The following is a 22323-nucleotide window of genomic DNA, read 5'->3' on the forward strand; positions in this document are numbered from 1 at the left end:
GAGAAGAATACAGAGAGGTCAAGAGGGGTAAATGAGCAGGTCGGAACATTACCACAGTGCACACCTCACCTCAACCCAACACAGTGGCCCACTCACCAAGGGCAAACTTCATAGCATGGCAGTCTGTGTTAACCTATCTGGGCTTTGTAGAATGGGGGCTGTACAGAATTTACATTTGACACAACATGTAAATCATTCATCTTTGTGGAAACTCGGATTATGTGGCTTATTGACTCTCAACATTCAACTGATTATGCTTAATCAATCCTGCGCTTCTGGTAAGAGTGGTTGTAATTCTTTACTCTTCAGAACCTCGCATGAATCATACAAGTTGCGTAAGAATGGACGATGACTGAATAAATTGGGTCACGGGTCAGCTTAACAGGGTTGTTATTATGATAAACTGGAACATTAGCTAGGGAAATAAACACCCTGAATCTTGGCTAAATGAGCTGGTGTAATCCTACCAGCCAACTACACCCACCTGATGACACTGGATTTACAACTAGACAGACATCACGTTTCATTTGCAGACCTTGGGTCTCATGTAACGATAACTAATAGTATGCAAAGTGTCTTTAGACATCTAAATATACATCCCTGACTCTTCTGCTGAATGAGGACAATCGCCTACAGAAATTAAAATCCCCGTCTCTCTCACATCCCCAACAGGAAGATCTTTCAGGAATCCTGCATGGGTGGACGTGTAGGCTTTCCTGGGAATGACAGGGTCTGTTGGAGAGGAACCCCACCCTCGCGTTCTCCACCATGCCAAGGCTGTTGAGAGTGGGCAGCTAGCACTGAGACGGCAGCCTGTCGTGGGCACTGCCAGGCTTAATGCTGCCCTGTCGTCATCAGAGGCTTGCAGAAAAGAACACTGAGATTCACCAAGAAAAGAGGAGGGGGGATCGTCACATTTAAATCCTCTCTTAACGCCCCCACATGGTTTAGCCAAGCGTAACAAATCATTCACACAGAGTGAGACAGAGAAAGAGAGAGAAAAAGATATTAGCAGCAGTAAGCAAGCTCAAGAGATCATAGTGAGGCACTTCTAATCGTAGTAATGGTTTAAGCCCTCATACCCTCCACCAGATGCGAGAAAGTCTCCACAATAACTAAAATCCCCCATGCCTAAGACTGTGCCCTGTGGCTCTGGGCCCTCCTCAAAAAACAAACTCCACAACTGACTTACATTTTAGAATACCAAAGAAGTGAAGAGAACTCCAGTGGGAAGATTTGCTTAAGAAAAGCTGAAGAAATAAATTTACAATCGAACAGTTACTGTAAGTTGATACACAACGGATACTTTAATGCAAAGCTCACAAGATCAAGTAGTGTAGCTGCACAAGAGACGACATCAAGTCTTAACCACTTCTAATGGATTGATGGTGGTGAGCCAACAAATGTTTTCCATTGTAGCAATAGATGGTGAATGTCATCCACATAACAGCAAAACACTTGTTGTGTGTGTTTAATGGCCATGGTGTTATAAAGACTAGCATTCTGTGGAATAGATTGAAGTATACCATTCCCAAGGGGACCTCTGTGATTCTAATATATGCCCCATTTGGTTATCATTAAGTGATAAACACAACTTCAATCACTCCTAAGGAGTTTGGCCATAGTCCACTCTTGACCCTCATTTGATTTTTTTTTAACCTTTATTTAACTAGGCAAGTCAGTTAAAAGGAACAGTGGGTTAACTGCTTTGTTCAGGGGCAGAACAACAGAATTGTACCTAGTCAGCTCGGGGATACGGTCTTGTAACCTTTCAGTTACTAGTCCAAAGCTCTAATCATGAGACTACCTGCCACCTTAAATCATTAAAACTTTATGACCTCAAAAAAGTTAAATATAAAGAAATATGTCACAGCACTTAGGTTTTTAAATCTACAGCCAACTGAAACAAACTCCTTGTGTTATCAACAAGCATTTCACCTCATCATGTTATATCATTACTACTTCAAACCCACATAATAGATGCTTATGATGATTTACGGCTCAATTAGTAATTTCAAAATGCATTGCAAAAACATATAGACAGCCTTTCCGAATGGGAAACTAAGTTCAAGTTATTGGGTGAATCATTACTTTATAGCCAAGGACAAGGAAATATATTGTTTCTGTGTGCCTTTGCTTTTGTTTCTGGTAATAAAAGCCTATTTAGAGGCATGGTTGGCTGGGCTTCTGCCCATTCTGCTCCATTACAATTACTCAGCAGGCTAGCATCGGGGTAATGAAGAGGGTGTCACAGTGGGCGGGCCTGACAATGACTGACCACTGCTCTGGAGCTCCGTTCTGTTCCTCAGCCACTGGCTGCTGTAACGGTCCCTAACTACAGTGACAGCAAGCAGACTGGCTGTAGACCTACCCACCTACCTACCGCAGAATAAACACGTGTGTGCAGTATAGTAGTATACAACCTCCATGAACCCTCCTGCTCAAGCCTCAGCTAGTACTGTATGTGTTTTTAAAAGTGTCAGGGAAAAAGGGAATTACATTTCAAAGCCCAGTAAATAAAGTTTGTATTGATTTGATATAACATGTAATCTGTTTTGCTGTCTTCTACCAAAAGGGAATCATGTAAGACAGCATTATAGATAATACGACCATACATCAATTGGAGTTTGGCCGACATAAGGGCAATAGATCATGTTCAAGCTAGACTGCTTAGCTCTGGAATTTATAAACTACCTCCTAAATCGAGGTGGCTTTCAATTTTAGTTTTTGATTTAAAGATATGAGATATTGTCAGAGTTGATTTTGTTTCATCTTTAGTTTCACAAGGGGCTCTAGATTTAACTCCATCTCTCAAACTGAACCACACTTGCCATTGGGTCCATTACAAAAGTAATGCATTGCTCATCGGTACACGTGCAGGTCTTCACACCTGTTCAAACCAGTGTTTCTTTTTACTGTGACATTAAGAGCTATTGATAAACTGTATTTTGTTCCCTATCACATCATGTCTTCATCTTTGGTGCTCATGCCGAAGGCATTTAAAATATGAGTAGGCTAATGCTTATCAAGGGATGTGCTGGTGGTGTCACCTTTTGTAACATGATAAATGACAGTACGATTATTCCATAGTTTGCCAGTGTATAAAATTAAAAAGTATTATTTCCACACTGTCTCTTGAAAATTTGCAGATTTTCTATGCACATTTTGCAACTCTGAGTTAAATCCATACTGATAATACAGTAATAAATTAAGGTATGCTGTTACATACACCAGTCTCTACAATTTCAAAGCATATTATACCAGATCTTAGAGATTTAGTGAATCATACTGTATATTCCACTGATTTTATTCCCAGTAAAATAAAAATGTTCAATGATTGAATTACTGAATAGCCTGTATCTATCACAAAAAAAACGAATAATACAGTGATCAATTTATTTGCCTATTGTACTGTAGTGAGTAGTAACAACAGATAACTGAAAACATTATTTCATTATTTGCTCTACGATTTAGATTAAAACTTAATTTAAAAAATAATCAACATTTAATCATCAGTAACATAAGTTTGTATATAACGCAACAAATCTATATAAAAGATGAGATTTCAAATCACAATGCATTTTCAGCATTAAGGCTAAGAAACATTTGTGTAAAATATAGGGTGCTTGCACCACCCTCTGGTCAATATTGGTTATAACAACACTGGCAAAGGAGAAGAACGTAAAGGCCTCAGAGACACAAACCAGAGTGAAAAATAGTGACAAGCCTAATGTTGTTTCATTAATTAAACAGTTTGATGAATATGTTTATTGTACACACCGAAGACAACAAAATTTCTCATCACTGCATTCACTGACTGAGGCCTGAATAATTATTATAACAATTTGACTTGATGTACGTCTATGTGCTTTAGTGCACTCTAGTGTTAAAATAAAGAAGATAATTCAAATGATATTTTGGAATCAGATGCATTATAGATTCCCCTCACCTTTCTCAGCGCTGGCTAGGCAGTTGTATTTTATCTATGGAGAACCCTGTTCTTTGCTAATCTTCAACCCGAGTTGACGATCCCCAGGGACGATCAGTTACTTCTAACCCCCCAGTGAAGAAACGGACAGTTGTTTACTTACACAAGGCAGTAATCTTCCAATCTCATCCCTGAGTAATGCAGGATTATAGAACGTCTGCATTGGAAAAGGGCATGGCATTTTCACATTAGATCATCCCTAAAAGGTAGTGGTTACTTGCACAAAGAAGCATCCAATGGGCTCTTGTCAGAGTCTGGCCTGATCCCTGATGCACCTCAGAAAGCCCAGCAGCCAGAGAGTTCGAACACCTTGGACCACATGCAGCATCATAGCCTGTCAGCAACAACAAATGACTGGAGACGTGCCAGTTGAGATCGTTCACTCACGTCCTACTTGGCTAATGGACAAGTTTCAATATATAACATCATAAACGGGGACATCCATGTGCAGGCTGCTACTTTAGATTTATTATAACACTATTTACACATTTCAAGGACACATGCTACAGAACTCCAGATTTACAGCTCTTAACAAACAATACAAACACCTGTAACTCTCCAGAACAACAAAAACAAATACCTGTTGACGAGGGAAAAATGTCAGACCAGGCTATTAACACTGAAAAAACATTTCAATACAAGGCTTCTTTATATCTATGTAATTGTGATAGTGCAGCAGATTCCTGTCCTGGTGCTGCTACCAGCTCCCTTTGGTTGATGCTTCTCTGCAGCAGGAATATAGCACCTATGGAAAAGAGTTTCAAGTTCTGAGTTATAGCTTTTCTTTTAATCTAGTCATAATATATTTGCAATTTTTAACACCTGATGTCGTCTACTCATCTACACATATGAGCTGTGTAGGTCTACATGTCATACCCCCATAATGTAATTCAGTGAAAATTGAAGAAGGCTATCAGTCTACATAATGAATTGTGCATTTATGGGTTTAACAACACTATGTCCCGCATAATGCACAAAATCAGCTATTATCTATGCTGAAATATGTACAGCTAAAAGCTGGTTTTATTTTCTCGGCCATATTGTAACAGGCAGTCTGAAAAGAATTGGCCATTATCTATGCTTTTGATTTATAATCCAACTTTTAATGCCCACACCAAGTCAATACCATCCATTGAAATGATAATACTGGTATTTCTCCACAGTGGAGTTCATGATCAGAAAACAAATTAGAATTGGTATTCTCTGCATTCATTTGATGGGGGTGTGATGAATTTTCCAACCGATGAGTATGTTTTCTAGTGGGCTTGTCATTGTGTTACTCTATTAGTGGGATCTTAGAATGGTGAAAAATGGTTTACTACTAAACATTCCATTCAGAGCATGAAAATAAACGTAAACACTAACTAAACTATCAAAAGCACAGCGCACGATTCTCTCAAGTGTACACACATTGATTCCATACTCAGATATGTACAATTACATATACACAAAGCCTTCAGTACCATGGTACGCTGACATCTTTAGTACACACAAACTAGAGACCACAGTAACACGATCTGCATTCAATGTCTCACACACACTATACATTAAGGCATGAGGTATCTTCTAGGATGCAGTGCATCAGCAGAACAGGATACATTGAGAAATCAACTCAAATGCATTTCAACCACAGCATGTAAATGTCAATTGTCAAGTGGAATGGATTAAACTAATGGAAAGAATTAGGCCCGAATCAAAAGGTCAAATGATCTAAGTGTACATTCTATAAAACATATGATTTATACAATATTTCAGAGTGAGACAGTGGTTAATTGATGCAACATTTAGCAGTCAAAAAAAGAGGAAGTTCAACAATTTCAACACGGTGAACCATTTTTCAGTCCAACAATTACAACAATTAATAATTTCACTATTTGACAAAACAGAACATTGACCACAATCAAGCCTACGTACTCTGATGTACAGTACAATACAGGATGATTCAAATGGTTATGAGTTGGGATGGTATGCCAAGTGACTTATCCTTTCACTAGATACATATGTCAAACCTGCCTTTTTCAATTATAGATTAGAGCAAAACATCACATATGAACTTTATCTAAACATGTAAAGCTATTGGCTTGTGCTCATACCTATACTTCCATGATCTATTCCTTAAATTACACATTATACGGAGCAGCCATGTACACGCAGTCAAATTGCATTAAATGAACATTTAAGCAACATTTTGAGATATAATGTTAGCTTTGTAAGTGGATTCATGGCATTTAAATGACTGGAAAGATCATTTTGAGGATGTCATAAGGGATTATAATTTCTAAATGCATGGAGGAGAACAATATCCTACAATTATCCTACAATATCCTACAAAAAGCCCTGTCTAGTATCTATAATTATTTGATTGTATTATTTCACAACGATATGCTTCCCAGTAGGCTACTGTATATTAGCTGGGAGGGTGCTCCAGGTTATATTTTCATACCCAAGCTGTAGTGCCACTTCTTTTGACTCAAAGCAGTTTGCCATACATGTAACCAGAGGTCAGCACAAGCATTTGGAGAAATGTGAAAATTACAAATAACTATCCATAAAACAAACAGAAATCTAGTAGACTATCACACTACATTAAGTTGCCAAAATAGCACAAAACATGGATTTTAAATGTCTTTGATAATAAATTAGCAGCATTCATAACTGTGTATGAAACAAGTCAAGTTTTGTTATACATACATATTATTTCCAGTCAGTTACCACCATCATTCTATAGTAATTCAAGGGCACTGTTATGTAATGGAGACAACTTCATGTAAAGTTTTTTGTTTTGTTTTTTTGTTGTTGAAATATATACACACACACCTGCTGTAAATACTCAATATTCAATGAGCACCATGCTTAGAAATCAAAACAATACTGTGGGTTGTCTTCGGTGAAATGACAACAGGGAGATAAACATACAGATATCTTCACATTTCTCTTCAGTGTACATTAAGGCAGGTGTGTCAAACTCATTTTGCCCTGGGTTGGAATGGACTCCCTCGCTGGCTGTATGTTTGACACCCCTGCTCTAAGAATTTCAACCCATCTTCCTATCAAACTTGTCTTGAAGTGCTGCTATTATTCTCATCCAATGAGCTCTCCAATCACATGTAGATTGTTTGCAGCACATGTTAGACACCTGTGTACAGTACTGTAGTGGCCTCGGTGCTCTTCTCATCAGGATGCAGACAACTTGGTAGTGCAAAGACATTCCATTGTTGCAACAAATAGCTAGTGGTGAGCTTCGTTTGTGTTTGATGGCGTTTCCAAAAGTAAATGCTAAACGATACTCTGTGACTGAGGTTCTCATGTGTCTTGTCAGAAGATGTTGAATGTGGCTGTGTAAAAGAAAGCCCTTTTCTGGCAAGTAGCCGCACATCACAAGAGCACATCACACTTGGATTAAAGCAACAACAACAACAAAAAATCCCATGACTGAAACTTAAGTTGAACTCAGATTGGCAGGAAAACATTTTGGCCTGAAGGCTACATCGGGATTTTCGAAATTCAACAGAGGGCTGCACCGTTTTTTTAAATGACCAATTTGTTTGTCAAAATCTATTTGTGGGCCAGAAAAAGGGCAGTTAAATATTTTCTAAAATGTCCATTATAATTTCTACATGCTTTCTATCTAGTTTTAGACATTCAAGTGTGGCCTGGAGTGTTTTTTTTCATAGCCAAAATATTAATTCCCCCCTGTCCTATACATACAGTTGAAGTCGTAAGTTTACATACACCTCAGCCAAATACATTTAAACTCAGTTATTCACAATTCCTGATATTGAATCCCAGTAAAAATTCCATGTCTAAGGTCAGTTAAAAGAAAGTGGTGATTCTAAGAATGTGGAATGTCAGAATAATAGTAGAGAGAATGCTTTATTTCAGCTTTTATTTCTTTCATCACATTCCCAGTGGGAAGTTTACATACACTCAATTAGTATTTGGTAGTATTGCCTTTAAATTGTTTAACTTGGGTCAAACGTTTCTGTTAGACTTCCACAAGCTTCCCACAATAAGTTAGGTGAATTTCGGCCCATTCCTCCTGACAGAGCTGGTGTAACTGAGTCAGGTTTGTAGGCCTCCTTGCTCACACACATTTTTTCAGTTTTGCCCACATATTTTCTATGGGATTGAGGTCGGGGCTTTGTGATACACCAGCTCTGTCAGGAGGAATCGGCCAAAATACTAATTGAGTGTATGCAAAGTTCTGACACACTGGGAATGTGATGAAAGAAAGAAAATAATAATTATTCTGACATTTAACATTCTTAAAATAAAGTGGTGATGCTAACTGACCTAAGACAGGACATTTTTACAAGGATTAAATGTCAGGAATTGTGAAAAACTGAGTTTAAATTAATTTGGCTAAGGTGTATGTAAACTTACGACTTCAACTGTATATACACACATACATAAACTCAGCAAAAAAATAAACGCCCCTTCTTTAGGACCCTGTCTTTCAAAGATAATTCGTAAAAATCCAAATACCTTCACAGATCTTCATTGTACAGGGTTTAAAAACTGTTTCCCATGCTTTTCAATGAACAATAAACAATTAATGAACATGCATCTGTGGAACGGTGGCAGGGTAGCCTAGTGGTTAGAGCGTTGGACTAGTAACCAGAAGGTTGTGAGTTCAAACCCCCGAGCTGACAAGGTGCAAATCTGTCGTTCTGCCCCTGAACAGGCAGTTAACCCACTGTTCCCAGGCCGTCATTGAAAATAAGAATGTGTTCTTAACTGACTTGCCTGGTTAAATAAAGGTAAAATAAAAAAAATAAAAAAAAGACACTCCATGAGGAGTACTTAATGCAGGAGTACTTAACGCAGCTGGTGGCCACACCAGATACTGACTATTACTTTTGATTTTGACCCCCTCCCGGTAGGCAATTAAGGTCACAGTTGTGAAAACTTAGGACATTAAAGAGGCCCCTCTACTGACTCTGAAAAACACCAAAAGAAAGATGCTCAGGGCCCCTGCTCATCTGCGTGAACGTGCCTTAGGCATGCTGCAATGAGGGATGAGGACTACAGATGTGGCCAGGGCAATAAATTGCAATGTCCGTACTATGAGACGCTTAAGACAGCGCTACAGGGAGACAGGACGGACAGCTGATCGTCCTCGCAGTGGCAGACCACGTGTAACACCTGCACAGGACCGGTACATCACCGGTAACAACGTCGCCTATGGGCACAAACCCACCATCGCTGGACCAGACAGGTCTGGCAAAAAGTGCTCTTCACTGAGGAGTCGTGGTTTTGTCTCACCAGGGGTGATAGTCGGATTCGCGTTTATCGTTGAAGGAATGAGCGTTACACCAAGGCCTGTACTCTGGAGCGGGATCGATTGAGGTGGAAGGTCTGGGGCGGTGTGTCACAGCATCATCAAACTGAGCTTGTTGTCATTGCAGGCAATCTCAACGCTGTGAGTTACAGTGAAGACATCCTCCTCCCTCATGTGGTACCCTTCCTGCAGGCTCATCCTGACATGACCCTCCAGCATGACAGTGCCACCAGCCATACTGCTCATTCTGTGCATGATTTCCTGCAAGACAGGAATGTCAGTGTTCTGCCATTGCCAGCAAAGAGCCCGGATCTCAATCCCATTGAGCACGTCTGGGACCTGTTGGATCGGAGGGTGAGGGCTTGGGCCATTCCCCCTAGAAATGTCCGGGAACTTGCAGGTACCTTGGTGGAACATCTCACAGCAAGAACTGGCAAATCTGATGCAGTCCATGAGGAGTACTTAACGCAGCTGGTGGCCACACCAGATACTGACTATTACTTTTGATTTTGACCCCCCCCTCCCTTTGTTCAGGGACACATTATTCAATTTCTGTTAGTCACATGCCTGTGGAATTTGTTCAGTTTGTGTCTCAGTTGATGAGTCTTGTTATGTTCATACAAATATTTACACATGTTAAGTTTGCTGAAAATAAACGCAGTTGACAGTGAGAGGATGTTTCTTTTTTTGCTGAGATATATACATGCACATTGTACCAGTCAAAGGTTTGGAAACAACTACACATTCCAGGTTTTTCTTTATTTTTACTATTTTCTACATTGTAGAATAATAGTGAAGAAAAACTATGAAATAACACATATGGAATTATGTAGTAAACAAAAGTGCTAAACAAATCAAAATATGTTTTATATTTGACATTCTTCAAAGCAGCCACCCTTTGCCTTGACAGCTTTGCACACTCTTGGCATTCTCTCAACCAGCTTCATGAGGTAGTCACCTGGAATGCATTTAAATTAACAGGTTTTCCTTGTTAAAAGTTAATTTATGGATTTTTTTCCCTTCTTAATGCATTTGAGCCAATCAGTTGTGTTTTGACAAGGTAGGGTTGGTATACAGAAGATGGTCTTTTACCAAATAGAACTAAGTCCATATTATGGCAAGAACAGCTCAAATAAGCAATGAGAAACGACAGTCCATCTTTACTTAAAGACATGAAGGTCAGTAAATGCAGAACATTTCAATAACTTTTAAAGTTTCTTCAGGTGCAGTCGCAAAAACCATTAAGCGCCATGATGAAACTGGCTCTCATGAGGACCGCCGCAGGAAAGGAAGACCCAGAGTTACCTCTGCTGCAGAGGATAAGTTCACTAGTTACCAGCCTCAGAAATTGCAGCCCAAATAAATGCTTCAGAGTTCAAGTCACAGACACAACTTAACATCAACTGTTCAGAGGAGACTGTGAATCAGGCCTTCATGATTGAATTGCTGCAAAGAACCCACTACTAAAAGACACCAACAAGAATAAGAGACTTGCTTGGGCCAAAAAACACAAGCAACGAACATTAGACCGGTGGAAATCTGTCCTTTGGTCTGATTTGTCCAAATTTGAGATTTTTGGTTCCAACTGCCGTGTCTTTGTGAGACGCAGAGTAGGTGAATGGACGATATCTGCATGCGTGGTTCCCACCATGAAGGAGGAGGTGTGATGGTGTGGGGGTGCTTTGCTAGTGACACTGTCAGTGATTTATTTAGAATTCAAGGCACACTTAACCTGCATGGCTGCCACAGCATTCTGCAGCGTTACACAATCCCATCTGGTTTGTGCTTAGTGGAACTATCATTTGTTTTCAACAGGACAATGACCCAACACACCTGCAGGCTGTGTAAGGGCTATTTAGCCAAGAAGGAGGGTGATGGAATGCTGCATCAGATGACCTGGTCTTCACAATCACCCAACCTCAGCCTAATTGATTTAATTGGTTTCGGATGAGTTGGACCGCAGACTGAAGGAAAAGCAGCAAACAAGTGCTCAGCATATGTGGGAACTCCTTCAAGACTGTTGGAAAAGCATCCCAGGTGAAGCTGGTTGAGAGAATGCCAAGAGTGTGCAAAGCTGTCATCAAAGCAAAGGGTGGCTACTTTGAAGAATGTCAAATATTGTAGCGTTGTACTCTTAGAGTCAGGGAGTGAATACATTTAATTAATAAATGAACAAAACAAGAAACACGAACAGTGCACCGACAAGAAACAGGAACAATGACGACTGGGGAAGTAACCAAAGGGAGTGACATATATAGGGCAGGAAATCAAGGAGGTGATGGAGTCTAGGTGAGTGTCATTATGCGCATGACGCTGGTGACAGGTGTGCGCCATAACGAGCCGTCTGGTGACCTAGAGGCCGGAGAGGGAGCACACGGGACAGTAGCCCCTCCCCAATCCGCAGCTCCAGCCTCAGGACGCCGCCCAAGGAGATGATCCCGGGGATCAGGAGCGGATTGGTTGCTAAGGTGAGGGAACCTGACGATCCGGCTGAGGTGGGGGAGCATGACGTCCTAGAGTACCGGAGAGAGAGCATACGTGACAGTACCCCTCCCCGGTGCATTCGGTTTCATTCACAGGACGCCAACCAAAGGGACGATCCCTGGGATCTGGAAAGGACCAGTCGCCTCCGCTGAGGTGCAGAAACCTAATGAACCGGCTGAGACCTACCTGATTGCCTCGGTCTAGGCATGGGAACATGTCGAACCCGCTGAGGCATGGGAACCCGTCAGGCCAGCTGAGGCAGGAGAACCTGACAAACTGGCTGAGGCCTCCCATGTCGCGCCGGTTCAGACACCCGGACCAGACATCACCTCCAATACCAAAACAAACAAACTAAACACTCCCTGATTCTTCGCTTTGTTGAGTCGTCATTCTGTAACGATGTACACTGAGAGTTGGGAAGCAAGTTCAGTGTGTGACTACATTTAATAAATAAATGAACTAAACAAGAAACACTAAACACAAACAGTGCACCAACATGAAACAGGAACAATGACAACTGGGGAAGAAACCAAAGGGATTGACATATATAGAGTAGGTAATCAAGAAGGTGATGGAGTCTAGGTGAGTGTCATTATGCGCGTAATGCTGGTGACTGGTATGCGCCACAATGAGCAGCCTGGGGACCTAGAGGCCGGAGAGGGTGCACACGTGACAAATATGTTTTGATTTGTTTAACAATTTTTTGGTTACTACATGATTCCATATGTGCTATTTCATAGTTTTGATGCCTTCACTATTATTCTACAATGTAGAAAATAGTAAAAATAAAGAAAAACCCAGGAATGAGTAGGTGTCCAAACTTTTGACTGGTACTATACATATACATTTATCAAACTTCATGAGTCATCCATATGACGGAAACCCGTAGTAGTGACAGAGCACTTTAACCCCTGCGTCACAAGAACACTGGTCATGTATACACTCATATCAACGTCAGCTGTGCAAGTTGTATACAAACATTCAAATATGCAACAACTGTAAAGGAGTCAAACCGCCGCTATTTAAAACATAATTCTGTACAGAAAGTGGTTTCCAATAGGAAGATGGTCTAAGACGATGTCCTACATGACATTAATAGATTAATCATAATGTAGACATAATGCATTTTGTTGATATTTCTGCTTGGGGAGTGGTTACAATTGTACTGTACACATCCTGGTTTGGTAGATTGTACAAACACTTAAGGGAAAAGTGTTGTATCACTGAGAATTGATTTCTATGTTGGTTTGCTGGTCATTGGTATTTGCTATTTGTCTGTTGCAGCTGATAAGCACTTGGTTGTCAATTCAAGTCAGTCAATGGTTATCATGAGCTTAGGATCACAGTTCTGTAACCTGATGCAAATCCCTCTCATAACTTTCTAAGTTCTCCTCCTGGTGGTGTATGCAGGAATATCAACACCATATTGAGCAGTCACCTGCACCTGCATTTACCTTGCTTTGTTCATAAGGTTAAAGTCACTGAGCTTTAAGGTTTTAGCTTCATGGTCTCTGCACTGCCATGTGACAGGATATGCTAACACAAAAAGCAAAAGAGGCTCATTTCGTTCATTATTTGATTTAGCTGACCCTGCAAACCCGGGAGAGTATAGCTTGGCTGCAGATGCAAAAAGAGAAATGAAGGAGGGCGGGAGGGCCTTAATGAGGGGGCCTAGTGTCTGGCCAACAGTGCTGATGCTCCACTTTCCCAAATTATCCCCACAGTGGGCCTTGCCTGTACCCTGAGAGCCAATCAGATGACAGCATTGGAACCAGAAGAGGAAGAGTTGGCAGAGGGAGAAGAAGGAAGGTTCCAGAAGAGCCACTTGCGTTTACACTGCCTCCTCTGGTACAGGAAGTCCTCCTTGTCCCGCTCCTTCCGTGCTCTTTGATAGTGGTCGTCCTCCTTCAGGAACCACACTGGTGGCCAGCGGTGCTTCTCAAAGTAGTCCTGGTTGTCTGCAAGAGGCATGGCGCCATAACGTTAGCAAGATTAAATGCAGACAAATGATTAAGATAATGATAATTTCTCAAAATATCCTGCATTGATGTCAATGGGAGATTTAAATGAAAGTTGTAGTTTCATGCACATATCTTTAGCTAGTATTTGCGTTACTTGTAGATTTGGCCTTCATGTCTCGAGGAAACTTGCGACACACACTATTATAGTTGGTGCAGATGTGGTGAAGGCACCAGCCACTTAGCTGTTGTGCACAGTGGAACTGCCAGAGAGACAAGACATTATAGAAGACCTTATTCCGGCACATGATAAATTTACATTTAAAAGTGCAACATTTGTTAAAAAAATTATCATTAGAAAATCTTGTGAGACTGGAGAAAAACAGTATTAAGTATATATACACCTATATAATTGCAACAATGAACAATCTTACCTGAGCCATCTCCAGGTACACCAGCACATCTCCATCAATATCAGCCCCCATCATAGCAGCCTCCATTAATACTGTCACTGTGTAGAGTTCTGTAACAGAGGCATAACACACAGGAGATCACCTAGATCAACAGAATTATATTGCCAAATCTATCTCACAACAGACTTATGCCAAGTAACAGAAATATTAGGAACGGAGCTCTCTGAACACACATACTAGCCTAATAGACACTTTTTGAAGAGAAGAGAGAGTAAGTGCATGTTATACTCTGTGTGTCTACAAAGTGAGTGCAGGTCTTGCCAACAGATGTGGCTTTGTTTAAGAGGGTGTGCGTAAAAACAACTAGAGACCTGTAAGTGCAACCAGGTGTGGGAGGCAAAGACGGTTGGCGAGAACAATGAGCTCCATGGCATCCAGGTCAGTGCGGGAACAGAAACGCCCAGTGTAGAGGTACTCTAGCACAGCCCTCATACAGCTGCGAGTTGTGTTGGGAAACAGCACCTGAGACAACAGGCACATATCAACATCAGGTGTTCCTTCCCTAGTCACTAGTGAATTTTATTGTAATGTGTGTTAATCTGGTTAATTAGGGGACTTGCAGTAGGTCTTGATATTGTGCACATGATCAAGACCAAGGTTATAGAAAAGAAAACAGTGGAACACACTGTAGCTCCAGTGAGAGGGTGAAAAGGATTGTCTTACCTCTTTGGTGCAGCTCTCCACAAAGGGCCCCCCAAACATAGCTGCCATCCAGTCACAGCTGGAGATGAGCAGGGGCTTATGGGCCATGATCGTTCCATCATCCACCTTGAACGCTACATCTGAAACACAAAGAGAAATCATACTGCCATTACCTTCTTCTTCCTCTATTATTTATTAAGTCCTGTCAAAGGTTGATCCTGTTTTTTAAAAGCATGTTCTTTCCCCATCTCCAGATCTCTGTATCCCAGAGCGGAAACACTTAGCACAGAGTGTACAAAATCTCTCAGAATTACATGATGTGCTCTCACCAGAGAAGGTGCCTTTGGCCAGGCAGTCTTTGACTCTGTTGGTTCGTCGTACATGGAAGGCTTTGGTGATTTCCTGGTTCATGAAGGCCTCGTTGTTAAGAATATTGGCCACCATCATGCGCAGGTCAAAGACCTCCAGCAGCTCAGCAATGTGTGCAATGTGCATCAGCTCCTTCTCGTGCTCATCCAGCTGGCCTGTGTACAGGTATCGCAGCACAGCGCGGAAGGGCCCCAGCTGCATGGACTGGTCCATGTACACCACGGTCATAGGCCTGGGGTTGTAGGTCACTGGGTCATCCACCAGCTCCTCCTGGATGCTGACAAAAGCTCTGCTCAAGGTAGACAGCAGTCTGCCCCTCCGGCCTCCCTCAGAGTCTCTCAGGGTTCCATCACTGGTGCAGGCCCGCAGGTTGGCCCTGTCACCCTCGTCAGTGCTCTCACACACATCGAAGCTTGCAGCACGCATCAGCATCTCGCGGCCAGACAGAGCGGTGGCGCGCGTGGGCCGCTCAGACTCCTCAGGTCGGGCATCCAGGATGAAGAGGTCATAGAACTTGGAGGAGGACGTGGCCAAGTAGATCTTGTGAGCGAAGATTCTCTGCTTCTCCTGTAGGACCAGGATGACATCGGAACACAGGGGGTCCTCTAGAAGACGGCCAGGATGCTCCTCAGTGGTGGTGGGGGGAGGTGGTACAGTGATGATGGGAGGGGGGTTTGGGAGGCAGGAAGGGGGCCTGGAGGAGGGGCCGCTGCACATTGCGCAGGTGAGACTTCCAGAACTGCAGGTGGCGCCGTGAGATTAGGGCAGCTCGGATGGCATTATCAAATACGTCCTTTACTCCAAACTGAGCCACAACACTGGTCTCGTAGTATGGCACTCCCAGCTCTTTGGCCACCTCATGGCCCTTCTCTGGAGGCAAAATCTCATTGGATTTAATCGGTCTGAAAGATGACCATAAAAAGGCCAAAAATTAACAAGATTCAGAGCAGCATCAACCTGAGGGTAAATAACAGTGTATATCGTTTACAAATCTTAGTAAAATGTGGACCCTACATTTCTAATGGTGACACAATCAATATATAAATCACAAGCTATCAAATTTCAATTGAGATGCTTGAGTTGAAAAGCACTGTTTGAGATTGAAACCACTGGACTTAGTAGTTGAATGTAGGGCACCTTGCTAGTGGCCGTCGTGCCCTGTTGACTGCCTCCAGGTCAGCATAGCGCAGGTCCAGCTGGCAGCCCACCAAGATGACTGGAGCCCGGGGGCAGAAGTGCTTGATCTCAGGGTACCACATGGTCTTTACATGGTACAGGGAGTTGGGGTTGGCGATGGAGAAACATAGAACCACCACATCCGACCTGCAAGTGATGAGTGGGGTTACGGGAGGGACAGAGAGGAAATGTCCACTAGGTTTACACTGCACCAGTTCCATGATTCGTATGAGTGAACAACGAGGTCAGCTGATCTCACCTTCCATATGCAAAGCGTCGGTCCTTGTGATGGTCCCCGAACGTGTCCCAGAGTCGCAACGACACGCTGACCTCATCCACCACATCCCTAGATCGCTCCAGAACCTGACCGGAGAGACACACCCATGACATCCATGTACATTACCACCAGCAGGGTGTGAAACTAACACTAGTCTAATGCGCTAAGTCCAAGGTAAACATTGTGTGTTGCAGGTTAATCAAAGTGCAACAAGGTTTTACACAACTGTAGCACTTAAAATAGAGCATTTCAGTATTATTTTCCTTCACTGTCAAGTTGGCTGGTGGATCAAACACTTCATTTCAGTCTATGCAGCTGCACCTTTCCTCAGCAAGGTCATTATCTAAAACATAGACATGTTATAAAAAACAGACAAATAGATAAAGATTTTCATTAAATAACAATCAAAAAAGATTACTCCACTACTCACTTCCTGGCAAACTCTGTACTGGTCTATGGCCCAGACAGTGGGTACATGCGTAGCAAGCAATTGGTACTGAGTCAGTGTTGCATTACAGGCCCGGGCACAGATAAGGCGGGTCTTCCCAACAGCGTTGTCCCCTACCACCACACACTTGATAGTCTCAACGTTTGGCCTCTCATAGTCCATGTCAGAATCCATCAACTGGGGCCTGTCAGGGCAGAGAAAAGCAGAGTTTGATCAAATGCCAAAGGACGAAGTTCAAGTTTGTTTATTAGTTATATACGTGTAGTACACAGTGCATTGAAACTTACAGGTTAACCTCTTGACAATGCAAAAGCAATCAAACTGGAGATCAAATATCAGATGTACTGAGGAGCTTGTTCAAAACACTACACTTCATCACGACCCCTCTGACCCCATCAATTAATTCTTCCTTCTGATCACTACTGCATGAGGGATCAATATTGCAATAAGCCCGGACTCTGCTTCATCTGCATTGCTCACACTGTATACAGTGCTATCAATGGTCGGTCAAGTGACTGCATTCAAAATGTTGCTGCCTGGCTGAGTGCCTGTGCCAATTCAGAAGGTCCCTGACATTCCTTACTCTTCTATTTTAACAGACGTCCTGGGGATTTCAGAGTTCTGGAAGTCAAGTAGGGTGTGTTCCTGAAATTAAGCACAGACTGCTAACCCAATTTGTCCTTCATCTTGGTTACACTCAGGCAGGATCTGAGTCTTGTCATTTTATACAGATTAAAATATCAAGTTTTACTGACAGGAGAGGACATTACATTTACCCGGACAAGGTGTAATAGCATCACAATCTCTCTCCAACATAAGCCATTTTCAACATAACAAAATTGTGTATGATTCATATTGTTACCCCATAAGATACATCTTTGATCAAATAAAACAGACCGCAGGGAGTGACATTATGCAAGGATCCAGCTGAAATCACAGTCCTGTATAAAACGCTTGAAACCAAAGCATGTCATTCAGTAAATTCAGCCATGGGCTTACCAATAGGCTTGGCAATGCAGAATAATAGTGTTGTTTTTTTAAACAAAAATACTCACACCAACATCTGTCTTCTGATTAATGTACACCATCAGTCATATATAAACATTCCTCCCTTGCAGTGTCTAAGAGCTTCTTAGCAAGCCTAGAAAACTATCTAACCGTAGGTCAGTGTAGGATCCAATAAAATGGTCATGTGGAACGTAAGTTGACAGACAGACATCTTCCATCTACAAATAAGGCTGCACTGACTAAATAAAATTGAGAGAATTGGTAAACATAGGAAATTGTTATTTTTCCTCACCTCACGTCTCGAAAATGGTGGTTGCTGATCTCGTTATTCAGTTTCCAAGGGAACCAGATTTACTTCTATGTCATACCCTGCTACCACCCATGCAATGGGCAATAGATTGACAGAACATAGACCTATCGTAATGGCAACTGAATAAGCTTTACCAGGGGTCCCCAATTACATTCAGCCGTGGGCCGATTTTTCCTTGAGCGGATGTTCGGGGGCCGGAACATCGTTATAATTTGTAGGCTACTAGACTGCAAGAATCCCAAATTGGTAGCCTATAGTATTTGACAAAAACAGAATACTTTCTAACTTTGATTTACATTGGGATACGATCACATATGTCTATCTATTAATGTGTGGGAATAATTGTTTAATATATATATTTAGTAGGCTATACATTATTTTTTTATATGGTCAGAAACCGAATTTGGTCCGCAGGCTACCGATTGGGGAACCCTAGTAGACTGACAGCCACGCGCAAAATGTAAACAATGTGTCAAGACTCAGCCAGACTTACCATGAGGCAACAAAATAGCATAGCATACCAAGCCAGCCCCTATACCGTGGGAAATTAGAATTTCACATGTGAATGAAAGCCAATTATTAAAACATACCAGTTGTCCTTCCGATCTGCCTCTTGATATTCATTTATAAAAAGGCACACCCAGTCAATCTCCGGAACGATGAGTTGCAACAACGTTACTCTTTTTCACAATGAGCACGCGAAACTGATGACGTTTGAGTTTCGACGAAATTCGAGTGTATACTGCTGTGTAGGTATTTTTGGTCTCTGTGGGTTGAGTTCCAATATAGGGCTATAATTGGATCGTCTCACAGTGCTATCTCAAAATGCACGCCAATTCATATGAAATAGCTCCAATATTAAGTTACAGAATGGGAGAAGGCGGGGATCTTGGACGTCGGCGAACACTGAAGTCAGGGGTGGATTGCCAGTTTACCGGATCACTGAAGATCATGCTACTGTTTTGGCAGAATATATTCCTTAGTCCAATGCCATTCTGTCTCGTTTGGCATGTTGGCCACGGTCTGAAGCAGACTGCGTTTAGCAAATAACGATAGTCCCGTCATCAATCAGCAAGACCTGACCCAGCACTTTAGCTGCAGTTCAGACCTCGCTTTGTCTAATGCCGGGGCCACCAACTGTCCGTCAGGCTATGGCATAAAATATGCAAGTCTAGCACTAGCCTATCTTATCTGCAGGGAAGAAGGCCGTATTTATTTAGTTATACTATGCATTTAGTATATTTGAGCCTATGATTTGAGCCTATGACCATTTAGTTAAGTAGCTTTAGATGCAAACCAGACTGTCATAACTAGTAGCCTAAGTTTGATAGATCATAGCCCCAAATCCACATTATTTCAGAGGCTGTCGTTCAATGGATAACATAGCCATATAGATCATATGATAGCGTCTTTACAATATGATATAGCCGCTCCAAGAACTCACCATACGTTCAATTTAAGAAGGATTTAGCTAATAACATTCACCCAGGTTGCTACGAAAGCGTTTTCCACCAAGCCGAGTCACTGGTCATTCGGATCCACTGCATTACGTTATGTAACACCCAGCGATTCCTTATTGTGCCATTTTGTGTTATTGAGGTGCATGCCAAAGTATTCGATAATTACAGCCTATAATTATAGGTTACGGACCCATTGGCCTATCCTTACCGCAACATAAGGAAGTGGTGCATCGGATTGACCGATGTTTGAGACCGAGAAGAAGAGGGCTCCATGGGATGCAGCTTGCACCTGACCGTAGCCTCCCTGACCGTAGCCTGGTTTGAACTTCATCTTCGCAGCAATGTTAAATGTAGTGGATTAAATATAGGCGACCAGCCGCTCAAGACACCAGAAAACCCCACTTGGTAAAAATAATAAACGTATCTTCACTGTGTGTCGGAGGACAGTGGTGGGCGTTGAGTCTGTCTGTACTGTCAACAGCAGCTCCAGCCTCCGCCACGCAGCGTCAAATAACTACCTCCAGTCACCTACGTAGCTTTTTATAGAGGCACGCGCACAAACAAAAAACCCCAATCATTACAAAACCTTGGTCCATCCCAAATCTCCAGAAAATCCCATTCCAAACCTAGGCTAGCCGATTTAGCTGCTGTAACTTTTGGCTCACATTCTAATGTAAAGACAGACTCAGCTAGGCTACTGTAGGCCTATGTGACATATAATGATTAAGGTTATGCCCCAACTTGAAAGATCATGTCTAAAATAAGCAATCAACTAGTATAACTACCTCATAAAACTGTAGACTATTTCAAACATAATGTGATGACTGGACTTACCAGTTACACGTTGCTATGACTGCCATGGTGTGGCACTGTGAGTCCATATGGTTCTGGTCCTGGAATTTGAATTCGATTTTATGATCACTTGCTGCAACCTGGACTCAGGGATCGACCAAACACAGAGCTCACTGTATGGAATTACTTTTGTGCCTTTAATACAAACATTTTGAAATTGAGAACAACACTCTTAGTATTGCAAACAAAAATAATGATGTTGAAAGCAAAACATGAATAACCTCAAACCATTGAGAGCTAAATAAATAATATCGCAAGGAAATCATTTTGAAAGGAAAAAACAAAAGTATTATACTGAGTCTAAATTTGTTTTATATTCAGTTTTCTCTCGTCAATAGCTATTGAACCAAGCGTACCATGACTATGAAGATGGTAAATTCTGAATCAGATAGAGAAAAATCGGTCTAAGGCACTGCGTCTCGTGCAAGAGGCGTCACTGCAGTCCCATAGGGCGGCGCACAATTGGCCCAGCATCGTCCGGGTTTGGCCGGGGTAGACCGTCATTGTAAATACGAATTTGTTCTTAACTGACTTGCCTAGTTAAACGAAGGTTAAATAAATAAAAAAGTATTTTTTATTTAAATAATACGATTTCGGATTTCAATCTTCAATAGCTCTTAGACAAATCGTGCCATGAAGATGAAAATTATATATTCAGAATCAGGGGAGGATGGACAAAAACTTTTTTATATTATCATTGCAATATCCTACAATTTTAAGCGGTATTTATACTAGTCATGGCACGCTTTGTGTAAGTGCTATTGAAAATTGAAAGGAAAAAAAAGAAAGGATTTTTGTCCATCCTCCCGATTCAAAATATATCACATTCATAGTCATGGCACGTTTGTGTAAGAGCTTTTGAAGAATGAAATCCAAAATCTTACTATATATATATATTTTTTTGTGTTGCTTTTTTCCATCCACTCCTGATTCAGAACATACCATCTTCATAGTTATGGCATTATTGGTTCAATAGCTACTGGCGAAAGAATATCTACAGAATATCCAATATAAAACAAAATTGACCTCGGTATGAAACATAAATGAGTGCACTATTTTTTTGAATGAAACTTTTTCAAAAGTGCTTCCCTCTTAATCAATTATTTTTTTCTATCTTTGGATATGTTACTCTGACCTTTGCTTTCATTGCCTTCAGAGAGAAAGAAAATAGAAATATTAAAAAGGTAATAACAGGTAATAATAAATACACAATGAGTAAGGATAACTTGGCTTTATACAAGGGGTACCAGTACCGAGTCATTGTGCAGGGGTACAAGGTAATTGAGGTAAATATGTACATATAACTAGTGACTAGGCAACAGGATAGATAATAAACAGTAGCAACTGCGTATTGTATGTGATGAGTCAAATAAGTTCGTGCACAAAGGGTAAATATAGATAGTCCGGGTAGCTATTTGGTTAACTATTTAACTAACTATTTAGCAGTCTTATGGCTTGGGTTTAGAAGCTGTTTAGGGTCTTGTTGGTTACCGACTTGGAGCATCGGTAATGCTTGCCATGCGGTAGCAGAGAGAACAGTCTATGACTTGGGTGGCTGGAATCTTTGACAATTTTTAGTGCCTTCCCCTGACACCGC

The 22323-nt window shown here is 41.6% G+C and overlaps 1 protein-coding gene across 1 annotated transcript; it reads right to left on the minus strand.

The window, feature by feature from the left end:
* Positions 1-3733: 3733 nt before the first annotated feature.
* On the minus strand, positions 3734-20363 carry LOC135514126 (rho-related BTB domain-containing protein 2-like). The gene is given in 12 exon segments (XM_064937353.1): positions 3734-4733; positions 13583-13711; positions 13869-13974; positions 14146-14234; positions 14496-14646; positions 14848-14966; positions 15156-15868; positions 15870-16097; positions 16333-16518; positions 16631-16734; positions 17079-17280; positions 20083-20363. Coding segments are annotated over 12 exon segments (2205 nt in total). The 5' UTR covers positions 20148-20363; the 3' UTR covers positions 3734-4620.
* Between the last annotated feature and the right edge of the window lie 1960 nt (positions 20364-22323).

This window comes from Oncorhynchus masou, chromosome 25 (genome assembly GCF_036934945.1).
Source record: "Oncorhynchus masou masou isolate Uvic2021 chromosome 25, UVic_Omas_1.1, whole genome shotgun sequence".
Lineage (NCBI taxonomy): Eukaryota > Metazoa > Chordata > Actinopteri > Salmoniformes > Salmonidae > Oncorhynchus > Oncorhynchus masou.